Source organism: Dromiciops gliroides, chromosome 2, assembly GCF_019393635.1.
Source record: "Dromiciops gliroides isolate mDroGli1 chromosome 2, mDroGli1.pri, whole genome shotgun sequence".
NCBI lineage: Eukaryota > Metazoa > Chordata > Mammalia > Microbiotheria > Microbiotheriidae > Dromiciops > Dromiciops gliroides.
Genome location: NC_057862.1, coordinates 192,876,088 through 192,892,019, shown reverse-complemented (window position 1 = coordinate 192,892,019; position 15,932 = coordinate 192,876,088). Strand labels below are relative to the sequence as shown.

Sequence of the window (15,932 nt, the reverse complement as noted above, 5' to 3'; positions counted from 1 at the left end):
CAAATCTTCATGTATAGCAAGTTCATAATAAGAAAAAAGAAATTACAAAATAAATAAATATAACAACAAATTTAACTTAACAGACATTTGTTAAGTACTTCCTATGTTCAAAATAGATAATAAGATCCTAATTAACAATGGTGTTTCGGGGGTAGCTAGGTGGTGCAGTGGATGAAGCACCGGCCCTGGATTCAGGAGGACTTGAGTTCAAATGCAGCCTCAGACACTTGACACTTACTAGCTGTGTGACCCTGGGCAAGTCACAACCCCCATTGCCCCACAAAAAACCAAACAAACAAATAAACAATGGTGTTTCAAAAGGAATCATAGCTTATGATAGGTGCTGAACTTTTAGTCAGGAAGACCCAGGTCTAAATTCTACTACTGATACTAGCTGTGTGAGCCTGGGCAAGTCATATGAGGTCCCTGAGGACTTGGATTATTTCCCTTTTGTATTTCTATCTCTGGCACCTTACATACGGTTCTGAATAAATGCTTATTAATTGATTGGTATTTATATTATTTTTTAGCAAGATTGTCATCAGAGAGCATTAGGCAAAGCTTCACTCTCTTAGAGGTAAATTTGTGTGTGTCCATCTAAGGAGCATATTCTGGTCAGATCAAATATGCAACAAAATCTCCTCTTTAGACTTTTCTGGTAGCCCAGGGAACATGCTGAACACAAGTGTGACGGAGTACATTGAGAGAAATTAGCCAAGTAACTAGAATGCTATTTTCATTTCAGTATTATCTCATCCTTTCAAATAGCCCTTGTTAATAAATGGTCATTAGAGTTGCTTCTTGCTTTAGGCAACAAGCAGTCATCCCAAGGGACAGATTATGACATCTCCTTTATCCTTGTTACTGTAGCATGTGCATCATCCCAGGAGAAATCTGTGGGATTGCTCTCAGATCAGAGTGGTTCTGAACTAGTCTTGAAAGTGCCAAGCATTCAGCAGACTATAGGAGCACATATATACATGCATACATATACACATCTATATTTATATATGTATATGTGCACGTACATATATATGTAGATATATATATGTACACACACACACACATAGGTACATACAGGTGTGTAAGGAAACAAGGCAGATCTTTGCCATGCATTTCTGAGAAACAAGCAAGGCCTTGTGGAAATTCAGTACTTCTGCAACAAAGGAAATTTAATAGCTTCAGAAAAGAATCGTGACAATATGGGTGAGGTGTTTCTATTTTCTGCATTGAAACCTTACCACGGCACCCTACACTTACTTTATAATGGAATTCAGCATAAGGCAAGTCTGTCTTGGATTCCATTCAAGGGCGTTAGTTACTGAAATCTGCAAGGATTTCGTCAGAAGACACTTTGCTCTAGTTCTACAGCCTGGATGCTGAGGGCAGTTATTGTGAAGATCTGGCATATTTTAGTCCACATGTGAACTTTAAGGCATAGTAACATGACAACCTTTACAACCTTTGTGGTTTTGTCTTCATTATGTTACTGAAATTATTCTACGTTTTTTCCTTCCTCACTCTCCCTTGCTCCATTGACTGCTGTAGTTTCGTCCTTTTTCAAACATTAGCCAAGGCATCTATTTCTTTTTTTGTTTGTTTGTTTGTTTTTTGCAGGGCAATGGGGGTTAAGTGACTTGCCCAGGATCACACAGCTAGTAAGTGTCAAGTGTCTGAGGCTGGATTTGAACTCAGGTACTCCTGAATTCAGGGCCTGTGCTTTATCCACTGTGCCATCTAGCCGCCCCCCAAGGCATCTATTTCAAGGTGGGGAAGAGCAATTTTAACAGGATATAAATTCCCTTGCAAGTTTCCTCCCTCTATTGTGAACTCCTAGAACTTCCACACCTGAAGAAGTCCTTATTAAGCACTAAATGACTAATAAAAGCACCATATTTTCCCTACATTATTCTTTTATTTCCATTTTTAGGATCATGCTCATCATGTAAATTAAAAATGCAAAAAAATTTCAAAAACAAAACTCAACAGCAACAATTAAAATAGCTTAACACATGGAAAAAGTTTCAGCATTTGGTGTTGGCCTACTTACAAAAAAAAGAAAAAGAAAAGATGTTCGAATACTTTAAAAGATCTTTGATTTCATCCCTGTAAAGCTTCCTCTTTCACTGTTGCAAATCACAAGAACTTTATCTGCTAACTTAATGGAAGCTCATCCTGAATTGCTGTTAGCCAGCCTCCTGGAGGACAGCCTCTGGCCCTCATGTGACTACTAAGCCTATGTCAAATTTGTTTCTTCTCCTCATGTAGCCTTTGTGAATGCCTCCACACAACACAGACTTTACAGTAGGACTTTAGAAGAGGAACAATGCAAATAAAATTTTATAACCACTTTTCTTCTCTCCACCCCCACACACTTTTTTTTTTTGGCTTCCCATGAGAGATTGCGTGGTCTATAGGGTTGGAGTTAGAGACCTAGGTTCACAACTTATTGCCACTTATTGTGGCACTTTGAGCAAGTCACTTCATCTTTCTCAGCTTCTTCCTTCTCTGTAAAATGGGGCTGCTATTAACTCCCCTCTGAATAATCCTCACAATAAAGGGTTATCTTGAGGATCAAATAATAATAATAGCTAGTATTCATACAGCACTTTAAGGTTTACAAAGCATTTTTACAAATATTACCTCATTTCATCCTCACAAGAACCCTGTAAAGTAGGTGCTACTATTATCTGCATTTTTACATTTGAGGAAACTGAGAAAGACAGCAATTAAGCAACTTGCCAGCAGTCACAGCTAGTTAGTGTCTGAAATCAAATTTGAACTCATATCTTCCTAATTTTAGGTCTGGCAGTCTATCCACTGTATCTCCTAGCTTGTATGGGAAAGTACTTTATAAAATATGAAGTGCTGTATAAATGTAAGATGGTATTATCAATACACTTTCCCAAGAATGGGGAAATGATGTCATGAGTGCTAGACTATTGATTAAACCAGTCCTTTTACCTAATTATACAAGCTCAGGTCTGCAAAAGTAAAAACTCACATAAGGCTTAAAGTGATTTGCATATTTTATCTCATTTAATATGAAATGCTGAATTTTTATTCCATTTAATAGTTCAGTAAACATTAACCAAGCACTGGGGTAGGCACTGGTGTGTGTGTGTGGGGGGAATAATAATACAAAGTTTAAATAAGAGGATGGCGCCTAACAATTCTATAAATTAGTCCTAGAGTGATTCTTTTGTTCTCTTCCTTCTTTCTTTTATTTATTCATTAAAAATTTTTTTTGAGTTCAAAATTCTCTCCCTCCTTCCACCCCTTCCCCATCCATTGAGAAGGCAATAAATATGATATCCATTATACATATGAAGTCATGTAAAACATATTTCCATATGTTGCAAAAATAAATAAGCAAGAAACAAAGAACCTGAAAACAGTATGCTTCAGTCTGTGTTCAAGAGTTGATCAGGTCTTTTTTTTTTTTTTAGTGAGGCAGTTGGGGTTAAGTAACTTGCCTAGGGTCACACAGCTAGTAAGTGTTAAGTGTCTGAGGCCAGATTTGAATAAAGAATAAGACCAGCAGGCTATTAATAAAAGGATGGTCATTTGGCCATCTCTCCCAAACCAAAGACAATCAGGGTTCATGTACCCTTCAAAACAGTAGGTGGTCCATCAAAAAGCAATCAAATCTAATTGATTTAACTAATTGGAGGTGAGCTATATTAAAATGAAGGGCTATATCAGACCACCCATAGCTTTAGACTATCAATTCAAAAAATGTATACCATTTTTAGTGGAGGTGGGGGGAACCAAATGACCCCTGGACAGAAGCCTTGGCTATCTAGACAAAAGTATTTGTCTCTTTCCAAGCTTGAGTAGAACACAATGAGCTTCCCTCACCCTAGATTAAAGTCCTTGCGTGGTTGGGTTGGGGCTGACCAAGATGGAGGAGAGTTAATGCAATCTCTTCATCAGTTATGTCCTAAAAGGAAAATCCTACTAAGTCAGGACTTTGGAAGAAGTGGAGGAGTGCTGAATCTCCCCCAAGATATTGGTTACTAATAATTATTTCTCACAGAAATGAGACACCAGGGAAACTTGCTATAAAAAATTTCCCCCGTTTCCTGCTTTCTTTCTGATTTTGGCTGCAGTGATTTTGTTTGTGCAGAAATTTTTAATTTTATGACATCAAAATTACCCATTTTACTTCCCATGGTCCTCTCCATCTCTCTTTTTTTGTCATAAACTCTTCCTTTAGATCTGACAGGTGAAATTTTCCACATTCCCCTAATTTGCTTATATCACCCTTTTATTCCTAAATCATGTACACATTTTGACCTTGCTTTGATATATGTTGTGAGATGTTGTCTATGCCTTATTTTTTCCAAACTGTTTTCCAGTTTTCCTAGCCATTTTTGTCAAATACTGAGTTCTTGCCCCCCAAAGCTAGGATCTTTGGGTTTATCAAACACTAAATTAACATGGTCATTTACAACTGTGTATTGTGTACCTAATTTGTTCCACTGATCTGCTGCTTTATTTCTTTTTCAGTGCCTGATTGTTTGATGATTACCTCTTTGTAATATAATTTGAAATCTGTCAGAGCCAGGCCACCTTCCTTCACATTTTTTATTGATTCCCTTGATATTCTTGACCTTTTGTTTTTCCAGATGAATTGTTATTATTTTTACTGGCACATAACTGGGCAAAATAACTCCTTGTAATTGTTTTGATTTTACCTTCATTGGTAGTGTAAAAATATTTTAACTAACTAGGCCTAATCTGTGGACTTTTGGCTGGCTTTCTGACTGCTCTTAATATAATATGGGCTGTTTATAAATTCCCACACTGCTTCTCCTAAATTGATAAGCAAACGCCTCTTTTAATTAAATAATCAAAGCAGGGTTTATTTATATGAAACAATTCAGAAATAAGAATACAGGAAAGCAAGATATACAACCTGAAACCTCAGCCAACAAACTCTCCATTTTCTCTTTTAACTCTCTCTCCTGCCGCTGCTTGAGCTTACTGTTTGCCTCACCTGCAACTTTCTTAGCGTCCCCCTGCTTCTCCTTAGCATCCCTGTACCAACCAATTTTCTTCTAGCATCCCCCCTCACTGAAAAGCCCCCTGCTTCACTGCTTTGCTCCTTTCTTCTAACTCCAAGCCCCCTTCACTTTGTTGACCCCCCCCCCTTTTATGTCTCCCTATATCTCTTTTTATTGACCTCTTCTCTCAGGCTGGCCACGCCCAGGGCCACTGCTGAGCCCCATGCTGCCGCACACAGGGAACTGGGGGCTGGGCTAAACAAACTCCGGCGTCCCTCCGGTTTTTCGTGCGCCTTTCTGCTGTGCTCACAGCTGCGCTGTGCCACTCCCAGGGCCTGGGGTTTTTCATCCGAACAGCTTAGCCTGGCTCAGAGGCCCCCTGCAGCTGAAATGGAGGAGATGGGGTAGCTCTGCTTGGGGAGCCTGAGGCTAATTTTAACGCCTACAATAGTACATTTTCTTTTTTCATTTTTGATACTGGTAATTTAGTTTTCTTCTTTCTTTTCTTAAAATCAAATTAACCAATAGTTTATTTTTTAAAATATAAAACCAGCTCCTAGTTTTATTTATTAGTATAATGAATTTTTTACTTTCAATTTTATTTCTTGTTTGATTTTCAGAATCTCCATTTTGTTGTTTAATTGAGAATTTTAAAATTTGTTCTTTTCCTAATTTTTTTAGTTGCATACCCAATTCATTGATCTGATCTTTTTCTCTTATTAATATATGCATTGATACATATGCACACGCGCACGCACGCACACACACACACACACACACACACACACAACCAAGTACTGCTTTGGCTGTACCCCATAATTTTTGGTAGTTGTCTCATTGCTTTCATTATCTTTAATGAAATTACTTATTGTTTCTATGATTTGTTCTTTGACTCATTCTTTAGGATTAGATTATTTAGTTTCCAATTAATTTTTAATCTGTGCTTCCATGGGCTTTTATTAAATGTAAATTTTATTGCATTGCGGTCTGAAAGGGGAATATTTATTATTTATATTTTTCTGCATTTGTTTGTGAGATTTTAATGTCCTAATACACAATCAATTTTGGGGAAGGTGTTGGGGGCAGTTTTAAATAGAAAATTTTTTAGGTCAATCTTTTTGTTGAAACTACTATTGTAGCTTTACTGAAGATGTATGATGTGAGAGCCAGACTGGTCAGTGCCTTCTGATTTGACACAAAAGTCTAAGGTTAGATACGCATATATGGAAACATTTATCACATAGCTAATAGAGTACTTGCAATGATTCTATAAGATAGAATCATCTAACAGTATATCCTTAACTTCCACAAAACTAAAGATTTTTTAATGTGATGATATTATCTCCTAAAATATTAAATATGAAATTGCATATGTTTTAGACTATTTGTTATATGCAGCAGTTTTTCAATATGAAAATAGGCTAATTTGCCTCTACTTTGTCACAATAGTTCCTCAATTCATCTTTATCCTAGGGGTATTTTATACCTTCACACTCATCCACTCTCAAACACTTACGGATTCTGCTGATTATATTTCAAACCCAAGTTTCCCAAAATATTTTGGGAAATGTTGACTTAATTGTTAAAATTGTCCAAGATCCATCAGCATGCATGATGATTATGGTAGTGTAAATGAAAACATCGCTGAAAGGCTGCCAAACTCTAATTAATTGTAATGACCAATTTTGACCAGAGGAACAGATAATGAAGCACATTTCCTTCCTTTTGCTAGAAAGGCAGGAGGACTACAGATGCAAATATTACAATCTCTATGTTTTGTGGTTTTACTACATTATTTTTTCTGTCTTACAAATGTAGCTCAGGCATGGCATGCCATCTGTCACCTGTACCCCCTAAACATGGACTGTCTCACACACCCAACTAAAGTAATAATGTTGGCAAGGCAGAGCTTCCCAGAGAAGGATATGCTATGCTGATATTACTCAGTTCTCAGCGTCTTGGATTTTGTGGAGGTGAGGGTGGGTTGGGTGGATGCGGGGGTGGGTGTGGGTATGTATATATTTCTACTACTTGCCACTTAAGCTCTTGAGTCCCCATTGGTGTGGTCTCCATTTACACATAGTCAGTCATGATGATATTGATTCTTAGACATATCTAAGAATATATTTACTAAATGAGAAGATAAAAGCAATAATAATCATAACTCAGTAGGAGGCAAATGCAAAAATAATCACAACACTCAATAGAAGGCAAAAGCAAGAATTATCAAAATATCACAGGTCATTCGTAAACCTGTCATACCCTCCCACTGATGCACATAGCAATATCTGTGGGTCAGAGGGAGTAGATTTATAAAAACCTGTCAGTGAGCCCCATGATCAGGAAAACCCATGTGCTGAAGGCAGCTCAAAACTCTGGACTGCAGGCCTTGATGTCTTATAGGGAAAGTTTATATGCTGCCTGAAAGACCACTTCACTCCTAATTGCTCCCTTTCTGGTCCACAGAGCTCTGTTGCTGGACAAAACTATCTGCCATTCTTTGGATGCTGAAATGGTGTGAAATTCTTTTAGCACATAGTCTCTCATGGCAGGGTCCTGAGGAAGTGCTATGTTCTTTTAGCAAAATCTGTCAACATTACATTATTTTGGAGAAAAGCAATTTCCTTAAGCCTGGAATCAGGCTAATTCACCTCTCTTCTCTATGAACTATGAAGGTTTTCCCCTTCTCAAACCAGAGGGGCAATAAGGACAACATAGGTACCCCAAGAGGTTTCTCCTTCTCAGGAAGTAGTTGGCACCAAAGAAAAATAAACTCAGCTCTTCTGCTTTCCACTAGCCAACTTCTAGCCACTACAGTGCACTGTAATCCAACAGCTCCTTATATGCTCTGCAAAGCCTTCCTATTAGCTGTGCTTAGTCAGCTTCTGTATTCTGTAATCAGTTTCTCTCTTTGCCTCCTATGCCTCCTGTCATCAGATTTTTATGATTGTTCCCTGTTTTCAGCTTCTTCTCATCTCATATCCTTTGTATCTATCTCCATCTGGCCATCACTCTGGCTTCAGATGTCTCAAATCAGGGCATGTCTGTGCTTAGTGACTAATGTCTACCTTATGTTGTGAATTTTTTTAAAAATCCAATTTACTATAAGATATGACTTCAGTCCTTTTGTAATCTTCTCATTGTCCCCAAAGAGCTTTATTCTTCAAAACTCTAAAAAACAATTTTGTACAAAGAAGCACAAAGCAATCACTGCTTCATTCAGTGCTCTTACCTCTGAACTGCTTTGAAACAGATCTTCTCAGTACATTTATTTGAGGGGCTGCTTTCTTTTTTATGCAAGTTTTATTTTACTTCTAAAATAAATATTTATTTTTATGTCTATTTAAATTTTTTCTGTAACTTAAATTTTACTTTGAAAAATAAATTAATAAGCATTTGTTTTCTCTACTTCTAGTCCTCTGCCCATTGAAGGAAAAGAAAGAAAAGCAAATCTCTTGCAACAAATACGCATAGTCAAGCAAGACAAAATCCTGCCCTGGCCATGTCCAAAAATATATGTGTCATTTTGTATCTTGAATCCAGCAGCAGAGTTCATTATAAATTCTCTGGAATCCTAGCTGGCCATTGCAGTGATCACAGTTCTTAGATCTTTCAGAGTTATTTGTTTTTACAGTATTATTGTTACTATATAAATTGTTCTCTTGGTTCTGTTCTCTTCACTCTGCATCAGTTCATATACATCTTCCAAGGTTTTTCTGAAACTGTCCTATTCATTATTTCCTATGGTGCAATAATATTCCATTACATTCTTATGCCATAATCCATCCAGATATTACTCAGCTTATGAGACATCCCCATGGTTTCCAATTCTTGCCAATACTTGAAGATTTGGTGGAGAGTACATATCAGTCCTTTTCCCTTTTTCTTTGATATCTTTGGGGCAAAATAGTACCGGTATTGCTGGATCAAAGAGTATGCATGCTTTAATAACTTTTGGGGCAAAGTTACAAATTGTTTTCTATAATGACTGAAATAATTCGTAGTTCTACCAACAGTGTATTTATTTACATATTTTCCTATAGCCCCTCCAACATGTGTCTTTTTCTTTCCTTGTTGTTTTAATTTGCTTTTCTCTAATTATTAGTTATTTGGAGTACTTTTTTCATATGGTTTTGATAACTTAGATTTCTTCATTGAACTGATAGGAAACACCTAATCACATCCTTGGACTTTCAATTTGGGAATGATTTATTCTTATAAATTTGGTGGGGGCTTTGTTGTTGTTGTTGTTGTTTTTAGGCAATTGGGGTTAAGTGACTTGACCAGGGTCACACAGCTAGTAAGTGTCAAATGTCTGAGGCCAGATTTGAACTCAGGTCTGTAATGATTGGAATGACACCACCTGCTGGAGACTTACTGTAGGAAAGTTCCACCATGAGGAGAAGGTCTCTGAGGGCAAGATCATGCGTCTTTTCCTTGGCGTCAAGAAATGACGTTTGCTTGTGGGAGGAAGAAGGGGGAGGCTGGCGCTCTGACTCTCTTTCCTGAGGACTGCAGTGGAGAAGGGAGCTACAAATGTGCTCTCCCTTTAATAGATAGATGAATGTAGGCCTTTCTCTCTCTCTTTACCAAATTCTTATTCTCCTTAATAAATGCTTAAAAGTCTAACTCTTGTTAAGGCTTATAATTTATTGGCGACCACTCATTAGATATTTTAGACAGTATAGGTAGAATTTTAGCCCCTTACAGGTCCTCCTGAATCCAGGGCTGGTGCCCTATCCACTGCACCACCTAGCTGCCCCTATTCTTACCCTATCCATAAATCTTATAGGAAATTTCTTCCTTGTCCCTCAAATTTGTTTATTATATAACCTTTTGTATCTAAGTCATGTATATTTGTTAGGAGCTTATCTTGATATAATCTGAGACATTGGTCTAAATCTAATTTCTGCCAATTTGCTTTCCATTTTTCCCAGCAACTTTTTTTCAGATAGCAAGTTCTTACTCCAATAGCTAGGGTTTATCAAACATTATGCAACTAACTGTTGGCTTTTACACATTGACCTTATTTGTTCCACTGACTGACCTGTCTCTTTTTAACCAGTACCAAATCATTTTTATAATTACTACTTTGTAGTATTGTTTGAAATCTGGTATTACTAGGCAGCGGTTAGGTTCTCAGAACAGTCTGTGTCTCTTCTCAAGGGTTTTTATCTGAGTAACAGTGTTTCTTTTCAAGTTGATTTTATCAGTGCTCCACACACAACTGTTCTTTTTCTTCTTTCAACAACCAAAAAATGCCTGCAGAACACAGGGTCAGGCAGTACCTTCCGCACAAAGAAGCATTTAAAGTCAAGGAGGGGGTATATGGAAAAATTATTGTGATGTGAAAACAAAAAAGACATCAATAAAACTCTAAAATATACTTGTCTTAGATACTGGCTACTTTTCTTTGATTATGTGGCACTGAACCTTCAGCCAGCTCCCTGTTTGTTCTTAATCTCCATATTCCTTTCCTTCTTTTCTTCTCGATAGAGCGCCTATGTAACTAGTCACTGTTGCATCACCCTGGGAGTAATTCCAGCATTGTAAAGTAACTTTGTTCAGCAGGAATTGCCTGTATAGTCTCCAGTTGTACATTTTAAACTCCACCCAGCACCTTGAAGAGGTTCTGGAAAATTCAGGAAAATTGTAATGTGGTACAGGCTTCATGCCTCTGGAGAAAGTTTGTCAGTATCTCTATGACACTCTCTCTTCTAGAATAGTTTCCACTTCGTGCTATTTTTCCAGCAAGGGGGAAGCATTTCAGTGGAGGGCAGGATTCTATTAGAGATGGACCAGATTACTATTGACTTGTTGTCTGGCAACCCACCTCCCATTCCCTCAGGTACATCCCAGCACTTTATTCCTCCCCTAAATCCAAGGAATAAGTCAGGTAAGGAATAAATCAAGGTGTTGTACATTTAACACATAAGCTAACAGGATATTTTTAGTAATCCATGTTTATTTTGTTTTAGCAAAGTCTGTTCTCTGTTCAGTACTGATGTTTGTTAAACAGACTTTTTTAAAAGTAGAAATGAACGAGTTTTCTTAATTGGATTTGACTTCTTGTTTTAACTTTGCTAGCTTTCAAAACCCTTGATCTACATTCTAGTGGAAATTGAATTTTAAATTTGCTTTTAGGAGTTCTGTGTCACATTCTCCAAACTACCTACTACTTAGCTGCTCCCTGCTTGAATTTCTCCAGCTGGAGAAATAGATGTAATCTTTTATGAGAGGCAGCATGGTTTGATGGAAAGCTCGCTAGATTTAGTCAAGCTCAGGGTTTGAATCCCTGCATTGTGACTTACTACTTGTGTTGTCTTTGTGTATGTCACATCACCCTTCCAGGCCCCAGTTCCCTCATCTGCAAAATGAGACCATTGGACTCAGTGATTTCTAAAGGGTACTTCCTGCTGTCATTGGGACCCCATGATCCTTTTCTTTATCTTCTCATAGGGATGATTTTAAGATAACTGAAAGAATAAATGTGAAACCCTTTGAGATCCACGTGAGAAAGCTATTTTTTTTTTTTGCTAACATTTATATCTCCCGTCCCAAGCCGCCTATTCATTCCTGCATAAATTACATTATGCAGTGGCTTTGCTTAGCCATACATATCCTGGTAGAGTTTGAAGCAGTCATTCCTCATCTCGCATTCTGGGCATATTTACCTTCTGACTAATGGCCACTAATTCCACAGAGTGGAAAAAAACTGAGTTTTAAGCAAATTTTTGAAATGTCTGCCCACTGGCTTACACATCAGCTGTTTGAAATGCAAAAAAGGAAGATCATTATATACTTTCTACATCTATGTGTACATCATGTCCTTGGTAGAATAAACAGAGGCTGAAGTCAAAAGTTTATGTTAACAAGAGAGAATTCTAAGCAGGATTTTCCTGAGAAGCAAGTACTTTTTCTAACCCTTCCTTTTCTGTTCTAACAGGTGTGTGTGTAGGGTGGGGCGGGGGGGGGGGGAGGTTGTTTTTCTGTTGTGATCCTATGGGTTTTTTTGGTGTTGAAAACTCCCCTTCCACACTTACACATTAGGACCTGCCCTGCATTTCATAGAGAGTGGCCAAGGTCAACTGAGAATATCAGTGACTTACCCAAAGTCCCATAGGCAGAAGTGAGATTTCAACCCCAGTCATCCAGGGACCCTAGCCAACCTATTTCACACATTACTAATGACACTGTATTAACATACCCTAACTTTAATTTAAAAATTGTGGTTCACTGACCCTGGAGGACCTGAGTTCAAATCCGGACTCAGACACCTGACACGCACTAGCTGTGTGACCTTGGGCAAGTCACTTAACCCCCATTGCCCTGCAAAAACAAACAAACAAACAGAAGTTGTGGTTATGTTCTTACATTGATGAGTACTTTCACTTGATGAAAAGACATATAAATACCTTTCTACCCTCTTTTGTGTATATATCTCAGTCTCCTTGTTTCACTACAATCATAGAGTTTAGTGATGGCAGCTTGTAGATCATGCACTTCACCTCCTTCTAAAAAAGACCTTGTGGCTCAGAGATGTAGAGACTTTCTGCATCTGTATGTGGAAATGACTTACACAATCTCAAATCTAGTAAGTACCAATGCCTGGACCTGAACTTGTCATTCATGAGAATGTTGAAGGTTCTAAAAGGGACTTTATAATTGTGAAGCAAAGTATTGTTATCACTGAATTCTCCAATTCACCTCCGTGAGCATTGACCAATGCAGATTGAGTTTCCATTGTAACGATTGGAATAACACCACCTGCTAGAGACTTACTATAGAAGAGTTCCGCCCATGAAGTGAAGGTCTTTGAGGGCAAGACCAGGAGTCTTTTCTTTGGCGTCAGGAAGTGACGCGGGCTAGTGGGAGGAGGAAGGAAGAGACTGGTGCTCGCTCTCACTCTCTTTCCTTTGGACTCTGGTGGAGAGCGGAGCTAGAAATGTGCTCTCCCTTTAATAGATAGGAATCTAGGCCTTTCTCTCTCTCTTTACCAAATTCTTAATCTCCTTAATAAATGCTTAAAAGTCTAACTCTTGCTAAAGCTTATAATTTATTGGCGACCACTCATTAGATATTTTAGACAGTTTAGCTAGAATTTTAGCCCTTAACACCATCATTCTTTAATATGTTTTCAGTGTTCTCATTTGTTGGCCTAATGAGTACAAGGTACTTTCCCCCTTAATGTGAGATATTTGATCAGAGCTCAATGTGAATGAAGTAGAACTCTGATGTCCTCGGATGATGTTGTAGTAAAAAGTGATGATGATAGTTACGCTATAGAGTATATGTTAGCTAAAGGAAACTGGCTAAGAGGTGCAGTGGCTAGAGCCTGAGGCCTGGAATCAGGAATTCCTGAGTTCAGTTCTAGCCCCAGACACTTCCTGCGTGACCCTAAGCAAATCACCTCAGTTTCCTCAGTTGTAAAATGAGAACAGTAATAGCACCTAACTCCCAGGATTGTTGTGAGGATTATACAAGATAATACTCATCCAGTGTTTAGCACAGTGCTTAGAACATATTGAGCACATAATAAATACTTATTTCCTCCTTTTGATTGATTTTTAGTTTTGTTCATTGTTTATTCCGTATGTATTGTTCCCTTGATTCTGCTTTCTTCACTCTGCATTACTTCATACAAGACAAGTCATCTTATATTTCTCTGAATTCCTTATATTTGACATTTCTTATAGCACAATTGTATTCCATTACATTTGTATGCCACAACTTGTTCAACCTTTACCCAATCAACAGGGACCCATTTTGTTTCCAGATTTTTGCTACCACAAAGTGCTGCTATAAATATTTTGTTACATATAGGACTTTTTTCTGTCTTTGACCTTCTTACAGAATTGTCCATTAGTTGTACTGGAACTATCCAGTTAATAGTTTAATGTGCTTTTTTCTAATAAATCAAATTATTTCCCAGGACTGTTGGATCAGTTTATAGATTCAGCAATACTATATTAGTGTATCTAGCTTCCACAGCCCCTCTAACACTGATAGTTTCTATTTTTTTAAATCATCTTTGGAAATTTGATCTCACACCCTTGTTTTACAGGTGTAGAAACTATGGTCCAGAGTTATTAAGTTACTTACCTAAGGTCATAAAACTAGCTAGTTGGTATCATTCGGACATTATTTTAATTCCATTGTTGATACATTTTTTTCTTTAGGTTCATGTGTTCCCAGCTACCTAACCAAGTTCTGAAGAGTATAAGTATCATTGACAGCCCTGGAATTCTTTCTGGAGAAAAACAACGTATTAGCAGAGGTGAATCATTTTTTTATTATTATAATTGTTCAGTTTTTTCTTTACTATATTATTTATCAAATATAATTTTATCTATTTCTCAAGCCAGAAGAGGATGAATACTTCCTATATCTTTCTACTGTTCAGTTTTATCAGTTCTTAGATGTAGCCACTATCAAAGTAATGCCAGCAAAGCTTGGTGGGAAACTTCAGGGCTGAAAGAACCCAAAAAAACTAACAGGGAAGTCACAGACTAACAATAAGGAACAGATTCTGAGGTATTAAGGACCTCCACAACTCCATAAAATGATGCACTTAAAACCAGCTCCTACCTCAGATAAACCAAATGTACCTAAAGTGCATGGCCATTTGCTTGTTTTTTGCATTAATTGCTCACTTAGACTTTAGTCTGCATCAGAGCGGTACAGAACAGTGTCAGAGCAAGAAAGCTTCCTTTTCTCTCTTCCCAGGTGGAAATACCACTCACATAACTGCTACATTGCTGGGAGGCAAAGGAACCTCTCTGAATTTTTTGCTTCAGAGTTGAAAATTCTGTGAACTTTTTTTTCCTGAAGGTTCTTAATAATGGGACTCAATAGTATGTCTGAAATGTCTGAATTGGATTTTGCATAATTCCACCTATAAGATGATAATCCTTGGAGGTCCCTGGAATTCCCTGAATGACAGTACCATTTAGTCCTAGAAAGAAAAATGCACATAATTCTCAGGACACAGGAAATCCGAGTAAAGAAATTTCACTTGGCTTGCACTAAAGAAGCCATAAAAAACTTTTCAATTATGTAAAGCAACCTCTGGGAAATTATTTCAAAGGGTCAGTCCCCTCTGTTTTTAAGGAAATGGAATCTCCAAAGATGTATTTGCTATTTGCTTTTAAATAAGTAGCTGTGTGACCCTGGCCAAGTCACTTAACCCTCATTGCCCTGCAAAACAAAAAAATATATAAATAAATGAACAAACAAACAAATAAATAAGCAGACTAGATATGCCATTGCCTCACCCATAGCAGTTCTCAAACTTTTTGGTCTTGGGACCCATTTACACTCTTAAATTATTGATGTTCCCCCCAAAGATCTTTTGTTTATATGGATTCTATCTATTGATATTTACTATATTATTAATGAAAACATCTTAGCATGATTGTGATAATAGTTTTAATCTTATGGACTCCCTGAAAGGGTCTTGTGGATCCCCAAGGGCTCCTGGAACATACTTTGGGAACCACTGGCCTAAATAAAAGTAGAACCCATAGGTGAGTATTAAGACATGGCCAGTGGAGGAATTTGTTTTGTTCAATTACATGTATACCTGTGTGTGTGTGTGTGTGTCTGTGTGTCTGTGTCTGTGTCTGTGTCTGTGATTGAGAAACAATAATCAGGTAGTAACTAGGATCCAGAACCCTTAAAGCACCTATACATTCTCCCTTCCACTTCACAGAGGCAATTAACTCTCTGAGATGGTCAAACCAGCTCTAATAGAAACCACAGGGCAGGAATACAGGAAGGATTGACAGGATAAGGGAAGTATCCAGGGACAAAGAAGGAAGGGGAAGAAAAAAGTACAAAGTAAATACACCCAAGATAAGCATCCCTTTCTACTGGCATTTCAGAAATGCTGCCTTGGCTTTTCAGCTAGTCCCACTCCCACAG

General features: G+C 37.7%; 1 protein-coding gene across 1 annotated transcript in view; it reads left to right on the top strand.

The window, feature by feature from the left end:
• EHD4 (EH domain containing 4) overlaps positions 1-15,932 on the top strand; it is a 110,161-nt gene that overhangs the window by 28,407 nt on the left and 65,822 nt on the right. Inside the window, exon 3 of the mRNA XM_043988956.1 lies at positions 14,189-14,286. Within this exon, the coding sequence (XP_043844891.1) occupies positions 14,189-14,286 (98 nt within the window). The remainder of the gene's footprint in view (positions 1-14,188; positions 14,287-15,932) is intronic.